General features: G+C 42.5%; 3 protein-coding genes across 4 annotated transcripts in view; 2 read left to right on the top strand and 1 right to left on the bottom strand.

Annotated features, from left to right (window-relative positions):
• The window catches only part of LOC115473360, a 47995-nt gene extending 44039 nt beyond the window's left edge, over positions 1-3956 (top strand). Inside the window, exon 16 of the mRNA XM_030208249.1 lies at positions 2448-3956. Coding sequence (XP_030064109.1) covers positions 2448-2482 — 35 coding nt within the window. The 3' untranslated portion in view covers positions 2483-3956. The remainder of the gene's footprint in view (positions 1-2447) is intronic.
• LOC115473361 (histone H3.3) lies at positions 3623-5778 on the bottom strand. The gene is made up of 4 exons (XM_030208250.1): positions 5677-5778; positions 4816-4954; positions 4475-4628; positions 3623-4304 (listed from the first exon to the last, which is right to left on the bottom strand). The coding sequence occupies exons 2-4, from the start codon at positions 4941-4943 to the stop codon at positions 4176-4178; spliced, it is 411 nt and encodes a 136-aa protein (XP_030064110.1). The 5' UTR covers positions 4944-4954; positions 5677-5778; the 3' UTR covers positions 3623-4175.
• Positions 5779-13030: 7252 nt separating this feature from the next.
• UNK (unk zinc finger) overlaps positions 13031-17777 on the top strand; it is a 121748-nt gene continuing 117001 nt past the window's right edge. For both annotated transcript variants that reach the window (XM_030208247.1, XM_030208246.1), the window contains exon 1: positions 13031-13737. In XM_030208247.1, coding sequence (XP_030064107.1) covers positions 13637-13737 — 101 coding nt within the window. In that variant the 5' untranslated portion in view covers positions 13031-13636. The remainder of the gene's footprint in view (positions 13738-17777) is intronic.

Below are 17777 nucleotides of genomic sequence, written 5' to 3'. Positions count from 1 at the left end.
TGGAGAGTGCTGTTTCTGTCCAGTGTAGTGGGCGAAACCCGGATTGAAGCGGATCCAGGACGGCCTGAGAGGAGAGGAAGTCAAGGCAGCGGCTGTGGACAGCGCATTCAAGTATTTTGGAGAGGAAGGGTAGAAGAGAGATGGGGCGGTAGTTGGAGGGACAGGTGGGGTCAAGTGAAGGTTTTTTGAGAAGTGGTGTGACTACAGCGTGCTTGAAGGTGTCAGGGACAGTAGCAGTGGAGAGAGAGAGGTTGAGGATGTGACAGATTGAGGGGATAACTGTAGGAGAGATGTTGGTAAGCAGATTGGTGGGAATCGGATCAGAGAAACAGGTGGTGCACTTAGAGGAAGAAAGAAGGCGAGCAGTGTCCTCTTCGGTGATCTCAGGGAAGGAGGAGAAGGAGGCATTAGGTTGGTTGATGGAGTGGGTTAAGAAGTCACAGGGAGGAGAAGGCTTGGAAGTGAATTCAAGGTTTATCTTCTGCACTTTATTGCGGAAGTAATCAGCTAGTGTTTGAGGAGAGAGTGAAGGGGGGTGGGGGCGGAGGGCACTTTTAAGTAGGGAGTTGAGGGTGGCAAAGAGGCGACGAGGGTTGGAGCCAAGAGAATTGGTTAATTGAGAGTAATATTCCTGTTTGGCAAGGAATAGGGAGGACTGGAAGGAGGAAAGCAGGAATTTGTAATGGGTGAAGTCTGACAGGGTGCGAGATTTCCTCCAGAGTCGTTCCGCGGAACGGTTGCAGGAGCGAAGGTAACGGATGCAAGGGGGTTAACCAGGGCTGAGGATTAATGCGCTTAGTGAGGCGAGAGACAGATGGTGCTAGGGTATCCAGAGCTGTGGAGAGAATTTCATTGTAGGTAGAGACAGCCTTGTCGACGGATTCAGAAGATAAGATGGAAGGGAAGAGATTGGAGATGTGAGAGGATGGGGGGGGGGGGGGGGGTCGACGGCTTGGCGATTCCTGAAGGCAGTGGTTATAGTTGGGCGAGGTTGGGGGGGGGGGGGGGGGGGGGGTTGGTGAAGTGTGAGGGTGATTAGGTGATGATCTGAGATGCCGAAGTTGGAAAGTGAACAGGAAGAGAACAAGGTCGAGACAATGGCCATTACGGTGAGTAGGGGTGGTAGAGCATAGTTAGAGGTTAAAGGAGGATGTCAGGGTGAGGAATTTAGAAGCATAGGAATTGGATGGGTTGTCAACATGAATATTAAAATCAAGTATGAGGGATGGAGATGAAGGAGCAAGAAAGACGGAGAGCCAAGCATCGAAGTCAGTAAGGAATGAAGAGAGGGGCTTATCAGGGGGGCGGTAGATGACTGCAACTCTGACAATGCTTAGCTGGAGGCAAGGCAGTGGGCTCTAATTGCAGCACAGCTCCTGCTGCAGTGCTGAGCCCGACTGTTTGAAACAAAAGCCTTGAAAACGGCCAAAACAAACAGGGAGAAAAATCCATGCCAGAAGCATCCATGAGAGCCTGCTGAACCAGCAGCGCCCCAAAAGACAAAGCAGGTTCTAAACACGGAGGGAGATCGTGTCCTAATACAGTGGCCAAGATGGCAGCAGTTCCCACCAAAACCAGTAAATCCATCTTAGTGAGCTCACCTAAGGAAACACCTGCCAAAGGTCCAAACCTAAAACTGGTAGAACAGAGCCGGACTCCACCCCCCCCCTCAAAGCACTCCACAGCGTTAAGAAGTTACACTGCCCAGCTGCAACAGCTCCCCAACGCAGATAAACAGCGCTTCAGATGCTGCAACACTACAGAAGAAAAACACTGGGAATCCTACTGCTCCCCTCCCCCAAACCCACAGGAAGGCAAGACACAGGCAGCTGCCACTGGGGCTTTTGTCTCACCCCCCCCCCCCCCAAAAAAAAAAAAAAAAAAAAAAAAAAAAAAAAAAGCAGCTCCCATAGTACTATTCTGTAACCAAAACCCAGGGCCCCCAACCAACTCTTACTGCACAGGCACTGCTACCATCTGCTGAGACTGACAACTTGACTGGCTTGCTGAGGGCTGCACAGACCACACTTATAGGCTCAGTTGTAGCTTAGTTTGTTCTCAGTCTCCAGCTACTGGTAAGAGTGCATAACCCATCTGTGCCAGTCTAGAGAGTGAGTGCGGTTCTGGAAGCTCCCACCAACAGCTAGGCAGGAGGAAACAACAAGCAGTATATGGGGCTGCCTCTTATCCCTATACACATTGATGTTGTAAAGTATTTTTTCAGACATAGGCTTGGCACTTTTAATAGTTTTGCAGATTAAACTGGTACCTTGCTTTATAACTAACCCTTGCAACCTTTTTATCTGATACATTTGGCACATAGAAACTCGTTTTTGCCTTACCATGGATTGGGGGGGAGGGAGGGAGAAGAAACCTGGTTTATCCTATACTGTCACAAATGTAAACTGAATGGTAGCATACTAAACTTTTCTCACTTATTTCCTCAGCTACTGGATTTAAACACACAGAGTGGTTTGTCTAACTGATGATGGCTACTGGTTATGCTGGATGGCTCTGCCAAGTAAAACCGACTTTAAAAGGCTAGAGACTGCTTATAGGAGCTGGATATAAACCAGGTTACCAGCAGGTTAACTGCAGAATGGAAACACCTTCCTTCAAGCTCCAACAAAATTTTGGACTCACACTTGCAGCAGGCTCATTTTGTGGAGATTATACACATGCTGGTATGTGTAATACAAGGGTAAAAGTCCATCCCACTTGTAAAATGGGAAGGGAATTCAAAATAAAATTGTCATTTTTACAAAAAAAAAAAAACCCCACAATGAGTATTTTCTAGAAGTACAGGACTACAGTCACAAATATACTGCAGATATTTTTTCATTCAATATCTAAGTAACATCTAGAACTTACAACTAAATGGAGGTAAAAAGCAGGGTTTAACTAGTTCTGACACCATTAAGGTGGCCTTAGCAAAGGCTAGGTGCACCTGACATGCCCTGGCCCTTCTGATCTTATCAAGCCTACAGAATTGCTTATGTACTTTTAACATTTCCTTTCTGTAATTACAACTACTTGGAAAGTGCAGACAGAGCCAGCCTTTTAGCATCACATGAAGGGAAAGAATGGAGTTGTGTGTGCTCCGCTGTGGCAAATTCAATGAACTCAGGCATAATTATGTAAACGCAACTAGAATCCTGCATCACTAATATAGTTTGCATTAGTGCCTTTTCTGCATGCTTGGTTTTCTGGCAGCCCAGGAGCTAAGGATGTAGTTTCAAGCCATACTACTATAACCAACCACTACAGCTATACAGGCCTGCCCAGCTAGCAGCAGGTAGTTGAGAGCAAACTGAGCTTAAACAGCAACTCCACAAAACTGGAATATAAAGTATAGTCAGATCATGACTGAATCTAACTTAAGGCTGGCATTCAGACTAAGAAAAATAGTAGACAATAACTGAACATATGCTGATTGCTGCTCTAGCTTAAAGTTTATACTACAGTAATTGAGAGATTTCAGAACAGCACCATATGCATAGCCTGCATTATAAAAACAGTGCTGTGCCTTATAGATCACTAAGGATACTACACACCTGTGGGTTATGTTAAGATATAATTCTACAAGCAAGCATGGGATAGTTAAGAGAACAATTGTTGCATGTGAATGTAAAACATTTAATTTAAAAATGTCAACACTACAATATATAAAATAGCTATTATAAACGCACATAGTGTATTCTATAGCTGCCAGGTTTTACATTGTAGGAAACTAAGTTACACTGTGGTTAAGACTTGTCCTTTCATGGCTGAAAAGTCCATTTCCTATCACAGTGATGTCTGGTTAGACTTAACAGCCCCAATTTGTTAAACACATGGATCAAGTCATAGCCAGTTTTATTGCAAAAGGACCCTGTACATGTTTATACCATTCTAGTACCTTACAATCTGACCTACCCATCAATTTATTATTAACATACAGAAACATGCATGAGAAGCAAGAAAGATCACCCACCCCCTTCTGCATATTGGAACTAAATCACTTCTGCCCACATAGCTGAGGTCTATGAACAGAGCCACTTTTCGCATTCATCCTGAGTGAAATATGGAATGACTTAAGTACAAATGCAACATATTATAAACAATTTCGTACAAAAAAAAAGTCACAAATAACCAAAGTATTTTACAGAATTTACTACAAAATGACCATTATCAGATTAAGCTCTCTCTCCCCGTATCCTGCGAGCCAGCTGGATGTCTTTAGGCATGATGGTGACTCTCTTGGCATGAATAGCACACAGATTGGTATCTTCAAACAAGCCAACGAGATATGCTTCACTGGCCTCCTGTTTAACAAGGGAAAACCAGTTACATTGATATCTAGTATATACTTCACTTTTAGCCACACCATAGCAAAATAAGGTCTCTAATTTTGTGATTTAACAGTTGTAATTAGATCTTACAAGTAATTACAGTCTATATTTAGACTCTGCTACAGGGAAGTGGTCAATACTACCTGAAGGGCACCAATAGCTGCACTCTGGAACCTCAAGTCCGTTTTGAAGTCTTGGGCGATTTCCCTTACCAATCGCTGAAATGGAAGCTTACGGATCAGCAGCTCTGTGGACTTCTGGTAACGACGGATTTCACGAAGTGCCACAGTGCCAGGCCTAGGGAGATCAGGGAACACATCACCAGCCACTCATACATGAGAGCCATACAAGTTAACGAGGACAGCAAAAAAAAAAAAAAAAAAACACACGCTAAATCAATTAAATATTAGCGTTTACTATTATGTGCCGCATGCAAATGAGATCCACAGCAGACCCATTAGATAGAAAAAAAAGCAAATTATACCTATAACGATGAGGTTTCTTCACGCCTCCAGTAGAGGGTGCACTTTTCCTGGCCGCCTTGGTCGCCAGCTGTTTACGGGGAGCTTTTCCACCAGTAGATTTACGAGCAGTTTGCTTAGTACGAGCCATAGTGTCTTCGCCTAAACGAGAGGCGGAAAAGCATCAACGTATAAGCAGCATCAACAAATGAGCAGCACTGACCTACGTCGTCTCCTCCCACAGATGTGGGGCCCGTCACACGCCTTCCAAACGCCTATTAACCCCCGAGGCAGCACCCACCCGTCACACCTTCCAAACAACCCCCCCCCCCCCCGAGGCATCACCCACCACCAAGATATTTGTATCAATCGGAAGTCACCCCAGTCCGGTATGTACCACACTGCTAAAGAAAAGAAGCCGAGGGTCATCCTCCCGCTAGCGCAGGCGCCAACGGAGAACACAAGTCACGCCCCCCCTCTCCAGACAAGGAAGCGCATCGCCACCCCTCCCCCACAAGCTTATTACCTGCCAAGAATTTCCAACTCCCCGGGGAGCAGGAACCAAAAGGAGACAAGAGACTCGCGGCCTCCCCTCTAATTATTCCTTACCATCATCCCAATAGTTAAAAGAAAAAAAAAAAAAAAAGAAACAAAACCTCATCACCCTCCCCCAACCTCCAAAGCACAACTCCGAATCTACCAGCCTTATACCCTCAGTTAACCGCCGCGCTCCGCCCGACTGCGCCGGCTATACAGAAGGACAAAAAAAAAAGTCAAGAACAAGGACCCAGCCTCTTCTACCGGTGTCCGGAAACAACTAACATCACGGCTCAATACTCTGCTCTCCGTAACACAAAACGACCAAATCCCGATATTATGCTTACCTTAAGATCGCGCTAGGTCCTTCGCTTCGAAAAAAAATCCTCCTTCCCCTTTCTTTACAACAATAACACTGTGCCATCCCCCCCACGGCACTCAGGTTTTATACTCAACCCGCACGCAGCGTACTGACGTCACCACAACTGTATTAGCATATCTACACGATATTCCAACGGGCTCTTCCATTGGCCAGGATATCCAGCATCGTGGTGACATCATAGAACACAAAAGCCGTGCTCGGGTCCGCTTTGTGATTGGTAGAAATTCAGCCACCTCATTGGTTGTTAAAGTAAAGCATTCATTGGTTCTTGAACTGGAAAGTAACCCAATCACGCACAGTATTCCATGACGCCTCTCATTGGTTGAATTTTGGCTAGGTTTGTATCCCGTCTTGTCGCAAAGCTCAACAATGAAAGTTAACGTGTTGTAAAGGAAGTATTCACTGGTCTTTGTGCTATTGTTATAGTCATGAAAATTCACTCACAGAGACTCTTTTCAGATAAACATAAACTACGATTTCCGCCATTTAAAGACTTTAAAATTCTTGACCTACATGACTAGATGAATAACATGAGTTAGTTTAAATAATTTTCTCATTTTCTGCACAAAAAAAGCTTTTGGATCTACACTGCAGCCATTAATTCCTACACAAGCATTACCTTAGGGGCCCTTTTACTATGCGGTAGTACCACAGGACATGCTCATGTGTCCCAAGGTAGTTCTAGGATCGGCGCATGCCAATCCCATGCTAAAATATATACAATATTTTTTTAGCATGAGATTAGCATGGTACCTCTTATTGCTTAGTAAACTGATGGCAGTAAGGGCTCCTGCACTAATGGACATGTGTTAATTGGTAAATTAGCATGTGGCCATACCATACATGGAAAGAAAAGAAATTGCAGCAACTTTACAGCCATGCTAAAAGTGGCCTTAGCACGTGGGAGATCCACGCACTACAAATAGCGCAGGCCACTTTTTAGTGCAGCTTAGTTAAAGGGCTCCTTAGGAGTAGGCGGCTTTGTTCGAATATCAGTAACTATATTCAAACACGCAATTTTGCTTTCTAAAATATATAATAAGTAAATCTTCTCTATCATACTCTCTTCATGGCTTACTATTCTCCTTTACAGGCACCAAAATATGAATTTTGCTGTAACAAATCATATACTCACTGAAGTCCAAAGCAACAGTCTATTGCCAACCTTTCAACCATTACCCTCCTCCCTTTAAGCATTATGGAAGTCATGTTAACATACATTTATGTGGGTGAGGGTGTTTTTCTTGGAGAAATTTTGTCTTATGAAATTGCCTGTCCTATATCTGCATCCAGTCTACATATGAACAAATGTAACTAAACTAAGTCGAGATGTTCGAGGAGCTAGCTTTTGCACACACATACATATACTTTTATAAAATAGGTGCAAGGGGTTCTTTTAATAAGATGTGCTAATAAATTAGTGTGTGTTAAGTGCCATGCAGCCCACAGGTACACAATTAGTTGTGCAGCATTTATTTTATTTATTGGGATTTATTAGCCGCATTTATGAAGGACGCCTTTTACAAAGTCACACTAGTGATTCTGGTGCAGGGAAATGCGACGAAGCCCATAAGAACTGAATGGGCTTCGTCATATTTGCCGCGTTGGAATCGCTAGCGCAGCTTTGTAAAAGGAACCCAAAGAGATTCAACCAAGGCAGTGAATCATTAGCGCATGCTATATCCATCAGTGCACCTTAGTAAAAGGACCCCCCAATAAATTTAACCGCACTAAATAGCATGTGTGAATGTGGAGGTCATTTTGGAAGGGTTAATCTGGTGTCACTACTGCACAGTTTAGCTAGCCTGTTACAAAATGACCATCCATGAGATCTAGAAATTCAATTCCCACTTTGTTTCACACTACAGCTTCTAAACTTCTCTTTCTACAATAAATTAATTTATGCAGACAATGTCACAATCAATATCCCTTTCAAGACTGGTCTTCCAGAAATTATCCCTAAGATTAGGCTTGGTCTTGCTTTGTTGAAATCCTGGGCTTCCAAATTTAAATTTAAGCTAAATAGAGAAAAGACTGCATTTCTTGTAACCAACACCTTTGACCGTCCTATCTCCTACCTAGACACTATGCTTAGGGTACTGGGTATATTAATTGACAGACACCTTGCATTTGAGCCTCAGGTTTCCTTGGTAGAGAAAACATCCTTCAGGTCTCTTTGGAACCTGAGGAGAATCATCATATTTTTTGCCTGACATCTTTAGTCTGCTAGTTCAATCCTTGGTTTTAACTCAATTCGATTACTGCAACTCCATCTATGCTGGATGTAAGGAAGGTGTCCTAAAATGGCAGCTAGGCTTGTCCTCAAGGTATTGTGTTTTGATAGAGACACTCCATTATTATGCAAGCTGCACTTGCTGCCTATTAAAGGCAGGATTATTTTTAAATTATGGGCCATGTTTACTAAGGTGTGCTAGTGTTTGAAGCACATGCACAAAATTAGCACGTGCTGTGTAGGTGCCCATATGAATACCTTGGGTGCCTATACAATGCGCACTAAAAACGCTAACGTGCCTCTAGCGAGGCTTAGTAAACAACACCCCATGTGTTTTGTCTTTCATATGTTATATGGCATGACACCGGACTACATGCAACCCTATGCAATATAACCTCTGTTTCTAGGGACTACCTTAGACTTCATCTTCCAGATGCAAGACAGTGCGCTATAAATTGGTTTACTTCACAGTCTTTAGATACCAAGGTGCTAAGTGGTGGAATTCCCTGCCAATGGCAATCAAGGGTCAGCCTGATTACTTGGTATTTTGCAAAAGACTGAAAACTTTCCTCTTTAAGAGGTTTCTACCCACTGATGGAGTGCGTTAGATTGTAACTGGTTATCAATGGTTTATTGTTTAGTTCTTACTTGTATCTTATTTGTGCTACTCTACTCTTACTTGATATTTTGTTTATAGTAATTGTTTATTGTAAACCTTGAATGTTGTTTTACTTATTGGAAACCACATTGAACTCCAGTATATTCGGGATAATGTGGGGTATAAATGTCAAAATAAATAAAACAAATACCATTTTCCCCTTTATCCCATTCAACAATATTTTGTATCCACAATAAGTTTAGGTAAGGGTAATACCATCTTCTTTGGTGCAACCAAAGCTGTTTATATATTACTAGTAAAAGAGGCCCGTTTCAGAGCAAATGAAACGGGCACTAGCAAGGTTTTCGTCGCCAACACCCCCTACCTCCCTGGCCAACCCCTTCGTTGTTCTGCCATTGCTCCGCCCCCAACGTCATGACGTTTGACGTGAGGGCGGGGCCCGGAGTGATTCCCCCCCCCGCCTCCCTCCCTGCCAACCCCTTCGTTGTTCTGCCATTGCTCCGCCCTGGAGGGCGGGGCCCGGAGCGATTTTGGTGGCTTCACCACCACGAACCTTCAAACCTTTTTGAAGGAAGTCAGGGCTTGGCTTCACTGACGTCAGTGTCCTCAGAACGTTGAGGGTGAGTTTTATTATAGTAGATATACAGGCACTTTTTCTGAGGTCTTTTTACAAAACTGTGGTAGAAGGTGGTTTTAGCGTGCTCTTATAAGGGTTTTTCCCGTGAGCTAAGGTAATTTGTACCACAGCAGTAAAATGGCCAATTTTATATTTGCAGTATTAATGGCCATGTGATAATGTTGCCATTAATGCGCAGCCATAAAAACAATGATAGCATGAGCACTTATTACCACCCATTTTATGTGGCAAGGACTCATGCGGTAATCCTGGGCTAAACGGTTAGTCCATGGTGATGTAGATGTGCTGATTAGTGCAGACACATCCCCTCAGCCAAAAACATGTATATCTGTTATCACGTGGGTAGTGTGCGCACATTCTGCATTTACCGCAGGACACCTGAGACGTCCCACAGTAAGCCCTTTAAGCTATGGTAAGCATAGGCTAGCAGTTATCACTTTTTAAAAGGACCCGCCTCTGATCTTAGTGGGTTCACACGTCACCTCCTCCTTCAGCACCTTGATTTATTTTATTTATTACATTTGTACCCCACATTTTCAGGCTCAATGTGGCTTACATAGCGCCGTGGGGCGAAAGCCTCCTCCGGTTATGAACAAATATAGAGTGCTGTTATTAAATGAAATAGATACGTACAGACAAATTAGGAAACATAGAGTAAGGTTATGTAAAGTTCATTAAGTTCATATCACATTTGGGTCTATTTGAGTTGTTGGATTCAGGTATTTAAGTTGGACCATTAGGATATGCTTTTTCGAACAGGAAAGTCTTTAGTGATTTCCGGAAGTTGAGGTGGTCATACATAGTTTTCACAGCCTTTGGGATTGCATTCCAGATTTGTGTACTTATCTATGAAAAACTGGATCCATGAACTGATTTGTATTTGAGTCCTTTACAACTAGGGTGGCGGAGATTTAAAAAAAAGAACGTGATGATCTGATTGAGTTTCTCAACCTAGATATACCTCTTTCTCACCCTTTAGAGTTTTCATTGTATCAGCATATTTGACATTGGATACAATCTGCTCAATTCCTCCCCTCTCTCTACCACAACTGAAACAAACAGAACAATCCTTTCTTTCTGGCTGTTTTGCCCTTTCCCAACCTCCATTTCAGTCCTTTAAGCACAGATCTTGACATTGTTGCCATTCTCAATATTCTACTTCAAAAGTGAAACATGCAATAATTTCCCCATCTCCCTCTCTCCCACTCTTTGCTCTGCTCTTTTTTTTTTTTATTGTAAATTGTTTCTTGAGCCAAGAATTTCCTGCTGATTCAGCTAATTGAGTAGGACAGGCCTCACCTTCACATGCATTCTACCCACTACAGTATTTGGACTCCACTCCGTCTTTAGTTCTGAGACTCTGCAGGTGCTGCGTTCTAGTTGGCCTCATTGTTTTAACTTAGCAACCCTTTCCCCATCTCCATAAGCTTATTAGCTTACAAAGTACCTAAAAAGCACCTATTTTATAAATCAGCATTGGCATCTAGGTGCCCTTATGAAATAAACAAATAGAACTGTCCCCAATAGTGCATGAATTATCATGCACAGATTTTCCTCTGCTCTGAAGGTGTGAATGTGTGTGTGTTCTGTATGGACCTAAGTTACATACCATCTATCTATATATATAAAAGGCAAGACCATCTATATATATAAAAGGCAAGACCAACGTTCTATGAAGCCTCCAGCCGGAAGTGTGAATCGCCAGAGATATCCGGTTTCCCCATGAGTGAAGGAAAACAGCACAGCAGGAAATCCCTCTCTCTGTAACAGTGAAGGACTCATAGGGGGGAGGGGAGAGAGATGCCCTCACTCTCTCTGTAACACACACACAGAACAGCAGGAAACTTAACACTGAAGGACTGGACTCCAAGGGGGGAGGGGGAGGGAGAGAGGGCAGAGGGCAGGGACACACACTCCCACATGCACACTCTGAAGAAAACCTTGCTAGCCCCCGTTTCATTTGCATCAGAAACGGGGCTTTTTTACTAGTATTTGTATAAAATATATACATACATTACAATTCTGTTACAGTTCCAGGAATGCCCAAGCAGTCACAATTCTGACTGGGTACTACTAATACATGCATGGTCAACTGCATAATTTTATAAGAGCCATTTTCCACATTTAAAATATGTCTTACACACAGAAAGGGCTAGATTCTATATATGGCAGGGTGGGAGAGGGCCAGGGCCCGAGGTGGTAGGGCACATTTTGGTCTGTCATCCCGCCTCTCCTCACCCACTGCCACAGGAAATACCTTGGCTGGCAGGGGTCCCCAAGACATTTTGCATGAATTTAAAGGGGTCTTTTCTTATATATCCAATAATCTGAAAGTCATTGGCATTACATTGGATAAATACTTATCCCTTGAAGACCATGCAACATCCATCACGAAGAAAATGTTCAACATGATGTGGATGTTGAAACGTGTGAAACCTTATCTCCCCTTGAATACCTTCTGCTTTGGTACAATCCACAGTACTCACCCAAGTTGATTACTGTAATAGTATCTTCGTTGGATGTAAGGCCCAAATCAAGAAGAAACGTCAGACTGCCCAGAACACGGCAGCTAGACTTATTTATGGGAAGCCTAGATTCGAAAGTGCAACACCCCTCCGTATGAAACTTCATTGGCTACCTATTAGAGAACGAGTCAACTTTAAGGCCAACACACTAATCCACAAGATCATCCATGGGGTATCACCAAGTTACATGGTCAATCTACTAAACCTTCCGACCAGAAACATGTCAACATCTTCACGATCATACCTTAACCTGCACCTTCCCAATTGCAAAGGACTAAAGTACAAAACCTACCATGCATCTAACTTCCCCTACCTGGGATCCCAACTCTGGAATGCTCTACCCAGATACATTCGGTCAATTAGTGAATATCTTCCCTTTAGGAAATTATTGAAAACCCATCTATTCAAACAGGTTTACCCGAATGACTTGACCTGCCATAAACAAACATATGCAACCCATTTATTTACCAGTTCAACTAATCAGTAACGACTCAGAAAATATTTACTACCAACCGTCTTACCCTTCATGCTCTTCCCTAACTTTTCCTTTATCGCTCCACTTCCTTATCTATCCCTATCCTTTCTCCCATACCTCTTCTATCCCATTTACTCCTTGTTCATTTGTTCTATCATATACCTACTTTGTTGATTCTGATACTACAGATTGTATTCTCTTGTTACTATGTAAGCCGCATTGAGCGTGAAAGTGCGGGGTACAAATGTGATAAATTAATTAATTAAGAGGCAGTAAGCACTAACGTATGCTTTCCATGCACCAAAATACACTACCATGGGGTGCACTCGGCCTCTAGTTCAGGCATTTGCACATGCTTCCCCAGTACTAAAAAAATACTTTTTTTTTACCATTGGCAGCAAGTTTGGGGGTGGAGAGTATGTGTGTCCAGCGCTAATCAGTTAGTGCAGCTACATTACCACAAACCAACTGATTAGCGCATGAGCCTTTTCCACCTACTAAACAGAAACCACCAGTAAGGCCTCACATGCTAATTTGGAAATGAATGGAAAAATGGAAATGTGGCTGTTTTACAGCTGCACTAAAAATGACCTCTGGGCACGAGGAAACCCCCACACTAATCATTGTGCAGGTCACCTTTTATCGCAGCTTAGTAAAAGGGACCCTAAATTTGCTGTACACCTCTATCCCAAACTACCTTTATCCTTCTTTATTAAAAAAAAAAAAAAAAAGGAATGGGACTTGATATACTGCCTTTCTGTGGTTTACATAGTAAATACAGAAACTTATTTGTATCTGGGGCAGTGGAGAGTTAAATGACTAGCCCAGAATCACAAGGAGCTGCAGTGGGAATCGAACCCAGTTCCCCAGCATCAAGGTCCACAACACTAACCACTAACCAAAAGAAAATGCTAATTTAAATGAATTTCACTAATCATATTTCGTCTGTGTTTCTTTGAGTACTCAATGTATATTAAAAATTCAAACTGGAAAACTTCCAAAGCACACCCAACTAAAATAAAACTAGCTTTTAATACACATCGATATAAAGCGATATTTGTTAACCCCATAATCTTAAGATTTTACGCTTTAGTTTTGAAAAATCGTTAACACCTAGCCTCCGTCTTTAAGGAAAGAGGAGCAAACAACTTCCTCCCCCTTTGTTGAATTGAACTACAACTCCCCAAATCATCTCAGCAATACATCACCATCCGGGAAACTGACGTAATTCTCCTATGGGTCTTGTAGTTTATTTGAATGGCAAACTATTCCCCCTAAATTGAGAATAACTGTGATTCCTAGACTACGGATCCCAAAACCCCCTGCGAGAAAGCCAAGGGCTCCTCGTTTCCTCATGGCGTTGGCGCCTGCGCACTGGCGGAACCGTGCGGACCGCGCACAGCGAATAATAAAAGGAGAGGAGAGAGAGAAAGAAGATGTCGAAGGGCCCCGTCCCGAGTGCCCCCGCGGCCTCCTCGGCGTCCCCCGCGACTGCCAACGTGCTGCACGCGCAGCCTGAGAAACCGCAGCACTACACGTACGTAAAAACACACGCGCACGGCTGACGTCAGTGGCCAGCGTGAGTCACGCGTAAAAGGGGGAAAAAAAAAACCTCGTATATCTTAAACCGGTTTGAACCTGTTCGGACTGGTGCAAACCGGAACGGGCCGGATAAAGAACGGGCTTAGGCCGGATTCAGCGTGCTTGGGGGCGGGGGTGTGAGGGACGAAGCCTGGCAGGGCAGACTGCCGTTTAACTTGACAGGATGAAGGCGGGGTTGGGAAAGGCAGCAGTTTTTGCCCTTTCACGTGCTTTATTATTGTCGTTGTTTTGTAAATTTTTACTTAATGGCTGAGAGGGGAGAAAGGGTAAATGTAGCAAATGGATACCCAAGTGAGTGTGAAGAACATTCCTTCAAATGGTTTCTGAGGGTCCAACAGGTGGCCTAGGTAACTAGGCCTTGTTAAATTTCTCACGTCACCTGCCTTTTAAATGTCAAGAAAACGTGTTGTAAGGTTCTGCTGTTCTGTCAAGGTGGGGCTAGTTAGGGTGAATGGTTCTTTCTTTCCACTGTAACACGTGCTGAAGATGAGCGAGAAGGAACTAGTCTCTGGAAGTAATTCACATCTATATAGCTAGTTTTGATTCTTATCAGTGGAATTTTGATCTATGTGGGAAGGAAATAAAGTAGCTGTACTTTGTTTTCTTGCAAGTAGTTTTTGCCCTGGTGTAAACCAAACGAAAGCAGATGGATAAATCCACGTCAAAGTATTTCTCCAGCATTGAGTCACTTATTTCATAGGGTTTTCTCCTAGCTAATTAAGCAGGAAGAACCATGAGAGGTGCAGACAACCTCAGAAGAGAAATACATTGTCCACTGTATAGTATGTGAAAAGTACATGTAATTCATTTGCCTTTCATAAAATAGTTAAGAAAATATGTATTGTCATACTGGGATAGTCCGAAGGTCCATCAAACCCAGCATCCTGTTTCCAATAGTGGCCAATCCAGGTTACAAGTACCTGGCAAGATCCCAAAACAATACAATACATTTTATGCTGTTTATCCTAGACATAAGCAGTGGAGTTTCACCAAGTCCATTTTTATTTATGTATCTATTAGCATTTATTTACCGCCTTTTTGAAGGAATTCTTTCAAGATTGTGTACAGTAAGCAATAGGCAATTACAGCAGTAAAAATATTAAAATAATATAAAGTATGGCATAGTGTACTGCTTACAATGTCAACATAATAGAACATTTCAATTGACAGTGAAGGGTATGAGCAAAGATGGAACATATATAAGTAAGAGATTAAGAAGAGTTAGAAAGTAAGGGGACATTTAAAGAAAGGCGCACATGAGGTCAGAGAGATGGTTAAATATTATCTCAGCTAGGGTAGGAGTGGATGAACATGTCCTGCTGCAGTATGTGCAGCCCGTGTCACGCCTTGTGTATTTGAGTGAGGCTACAAGTTACTTCTATTCTTAATAACAGCTTAAGGACTTTTCTTTTAGGAAGCTATCCAAACCTTTCTTAAAGCCTGCTAAGCTAACTGCTTTTACTACATTCTCTGGCAACAAATTCCAGAGTTTAATTACATGTTGAGTGAAGAGTGTGGTAGCCGTGTTAGTCCACTCTTAAGGTTATCAATAGAAATCAAACAAAATAAAACATGGAAAAGAAAAATAAGATCACCCCACCCCTCAATTATCCACACCCATCCTGTTAGAATATCAATGATATGCTTTGATGTTCCCATGCATACCTCCGACCCACCCCCATCCTCCCACCCTGTCAGACTGTCATAGTAATGCTTGAATGTTTTCACTTATATACACTGTCAGCTAGCACATTTGCTTATTTCCGATCGAAGGGCAACCTTCGAAAGCTAATCAAGAAATGTATTAAGTTATGTCCAATAAAAAAGGTATCATCTTATTTTCTTTTCCATGTTTTATTTTGTTTGATTTCTATTGATAATGTTGAGTGAAGAAATGTTTTCTCTGATTTGTTTTAAATTTACTACTTTGTAGCTTCATTGTGTGCCCGCTAGTTGTAGTACTTTTGGAAAGAGTAAACAAGTGATTCACGTCTACCCGTTGCACTCCACTCATTTTCTAGACCTCAATCATATCTCCCATCAGCTGTCTTTTCTCCAAGCTGAAGAGCCCTAGCTGCTTTAGCCATCCCCTTTACCATTTTCGTCACCCTTCTCTGTACTTTTTCTAATTCCACTATATCTTTTTTGAGATGTGGTGACCAGAATTGCACACAATATTAGAGGTACAGTCGCACCATGGAGCAATACAAAGGCATTATAACATCCTCATTTTTGTTTTCCATTCCTTTCCTAATAATACCTAACATTGTTTGCTTTCTTAGCCGCCACCACCGCTACCGCTGCGCACTAAGCAGAGGGTTTCAACGTATATCAATGATGACACCTAGATCCCTTTCCTGGTCGGTGACTTGTAGTGTGGAACCTTGCATTACATAGTTATAGTTCGGGTTGAATAACTTTTGTTTCTTCTGCAAATTTAATTACCTCAATAGTTACTCCCATCTGTAGATCATGTATAAATACGTTATAAAGCAGCGGTTCCAGCACAAACCCCTGTGGAACCTCACTACCCTTCTCCATTGAGGAGAATATTGACCATTTAACCCAACTCTCTGTTTTCTATCTTTTAACCAGTTTTTAATCCACAATAGAACACTACCTCCTATCCCATGGCTCTCCAGTTTTTTCTGGAGTTTTCATGAGGTACTTTGTAAAATGCCTTTTCAAAATCCAAATAACACGTTATCTGCTCACCTTTATTCACATGTTTGTTTCCCCCTTCAAATCAAAGAAATATAGATTGGTGAAGCAAGATTTCCCTTCACTAAATCGATGTTGGCTTTGTCTCATTAATCCATGCTTTTGAATATGCTCTGTAATTTTGTTCTTTATAATAGTCTCCGGCACCGACGTCAGACTCACTGGTCTATAATTTCCCGGATCACCTCTGTAACCTTTTTTTAAAAATCGGTGTTACATTGGCCACCCTCCAATCTTCCAGTACCATGCTTGGTTTTAAAGATAAATTACATATTACTAATATTAGTTCTGCAAGTTCATTTTACAATTAAAAATTGTAAATTGTGCCAGTATATTTTTCTTAGGCAAACCTAAATGTTTGGAACAATGACACCAATTGGCTCATGCAGGGCCTGGGGTCATTTGTAATAATCAAACTTGTAGATCAGGCTAATCCAGTGAGGGAAGTAATTTAGCTCTGGTAACATGATTACTCTGTGGTCTGGGTCATTTTAGGGGAACTGCTTAAAGAATAAAAAAGAATAAGTTAAATTGTCAATTGATACAATTTTATTGACATTGTATGTAATGTTCTTCTGAATTTTGGTATTCATTTACTACAGAATGCTTAACCTTTATGTATTTGTATTCTATAAACTGGAAGAAATTTCCTTGAGAGTTTGTTTACATGGGAGTGAGTAAAAAAAAGTGATGGCCTGATGCACAAAGCTTACTGTACTGGGAACATTTGCTTTAGGACTGGTTGTAGCTAGTCTAAAGCAAACTTATTTAGTGAGTAATGTACAAAGAGGTTTTCCGTGGCTCTAAAGTATGCTGTTAGCAGCCACCGAGAACCCCATGCAAATGTATTACAGTGAGTTCATTAGAATTCTAATGAGCATTCTGGGCGATGCACAGCTCCAGAGCACCTAGCTTTAATGAGCTGATTTACTGCTATGCTGGAGTTGTCAGAGAGGAGGGAAACACAAACAGGCAGCTACAAAGACTGTCTTCTTGTGCTCCCTACCTCCCCCCAATCCCCACCTGAGACCTCCTGAATCTTTTATAGATTCCCTGGTGGTGCAGTGGACCCCACACCCACTCCCAGCCCTGGTCCACTGGACATGACCAGACCCCCCCCCCCCCAACAGAGATCTACCTGGTGGTCTGATGACCCCCCTCTCTGTACCTTAAAACGTTGGAGGCAGAAGCAGCACCTCCTCCCTCCTGCCTCTGTGCCCACCTGGAACAAAATGTTGGCACCCAGCTCCTACC

This window comes from Microcaecilia unicolor, chromosome 6 (genome assembly GCF_901765095.1).
Source record: "Microcaecilia unicolor chromosome 6, aMicUni1.1, whole genome shotgun sequence".
Classification (NCBI taxonomy): Eukaryota; Metazoa; Chordata; class Amphibia; order Gymnophiona; family Siphonopidae; genus Microcaecilia; species Microcaecilia unicolor.
This window is presented reverse-complemented; position numbering and strand designations above follow the sequence as displayed.

What these genes read in the sequence shown, in the direction of transcription:
- LOC115473361 (XM_030208250.1), bottom strand. Translation starts at nt 4,943, where the DNA reads ATGGCTCGTACTAAGCAAACTGCTCGTAAATCTACTGGTGGAAAAGCT. An exon ending in AAGAAACCTCATCGTTATAG is followed by an intron (nt 4,629 to 4,815) that starts GTATAATTTGCT and finishes TGATCTCCCTAG; the next exon opens with GCCTGGCACTGTGGCACTTC. An exon ending in CAGCTATTGGTGCCCTTCAG is followed by an intron (nt 4,305 to 4,474) that starts GTAGTATTGACC and finishes CTTGTTAAACAG; the next exon opens with GAGGCCAGTGAAGCATATCT.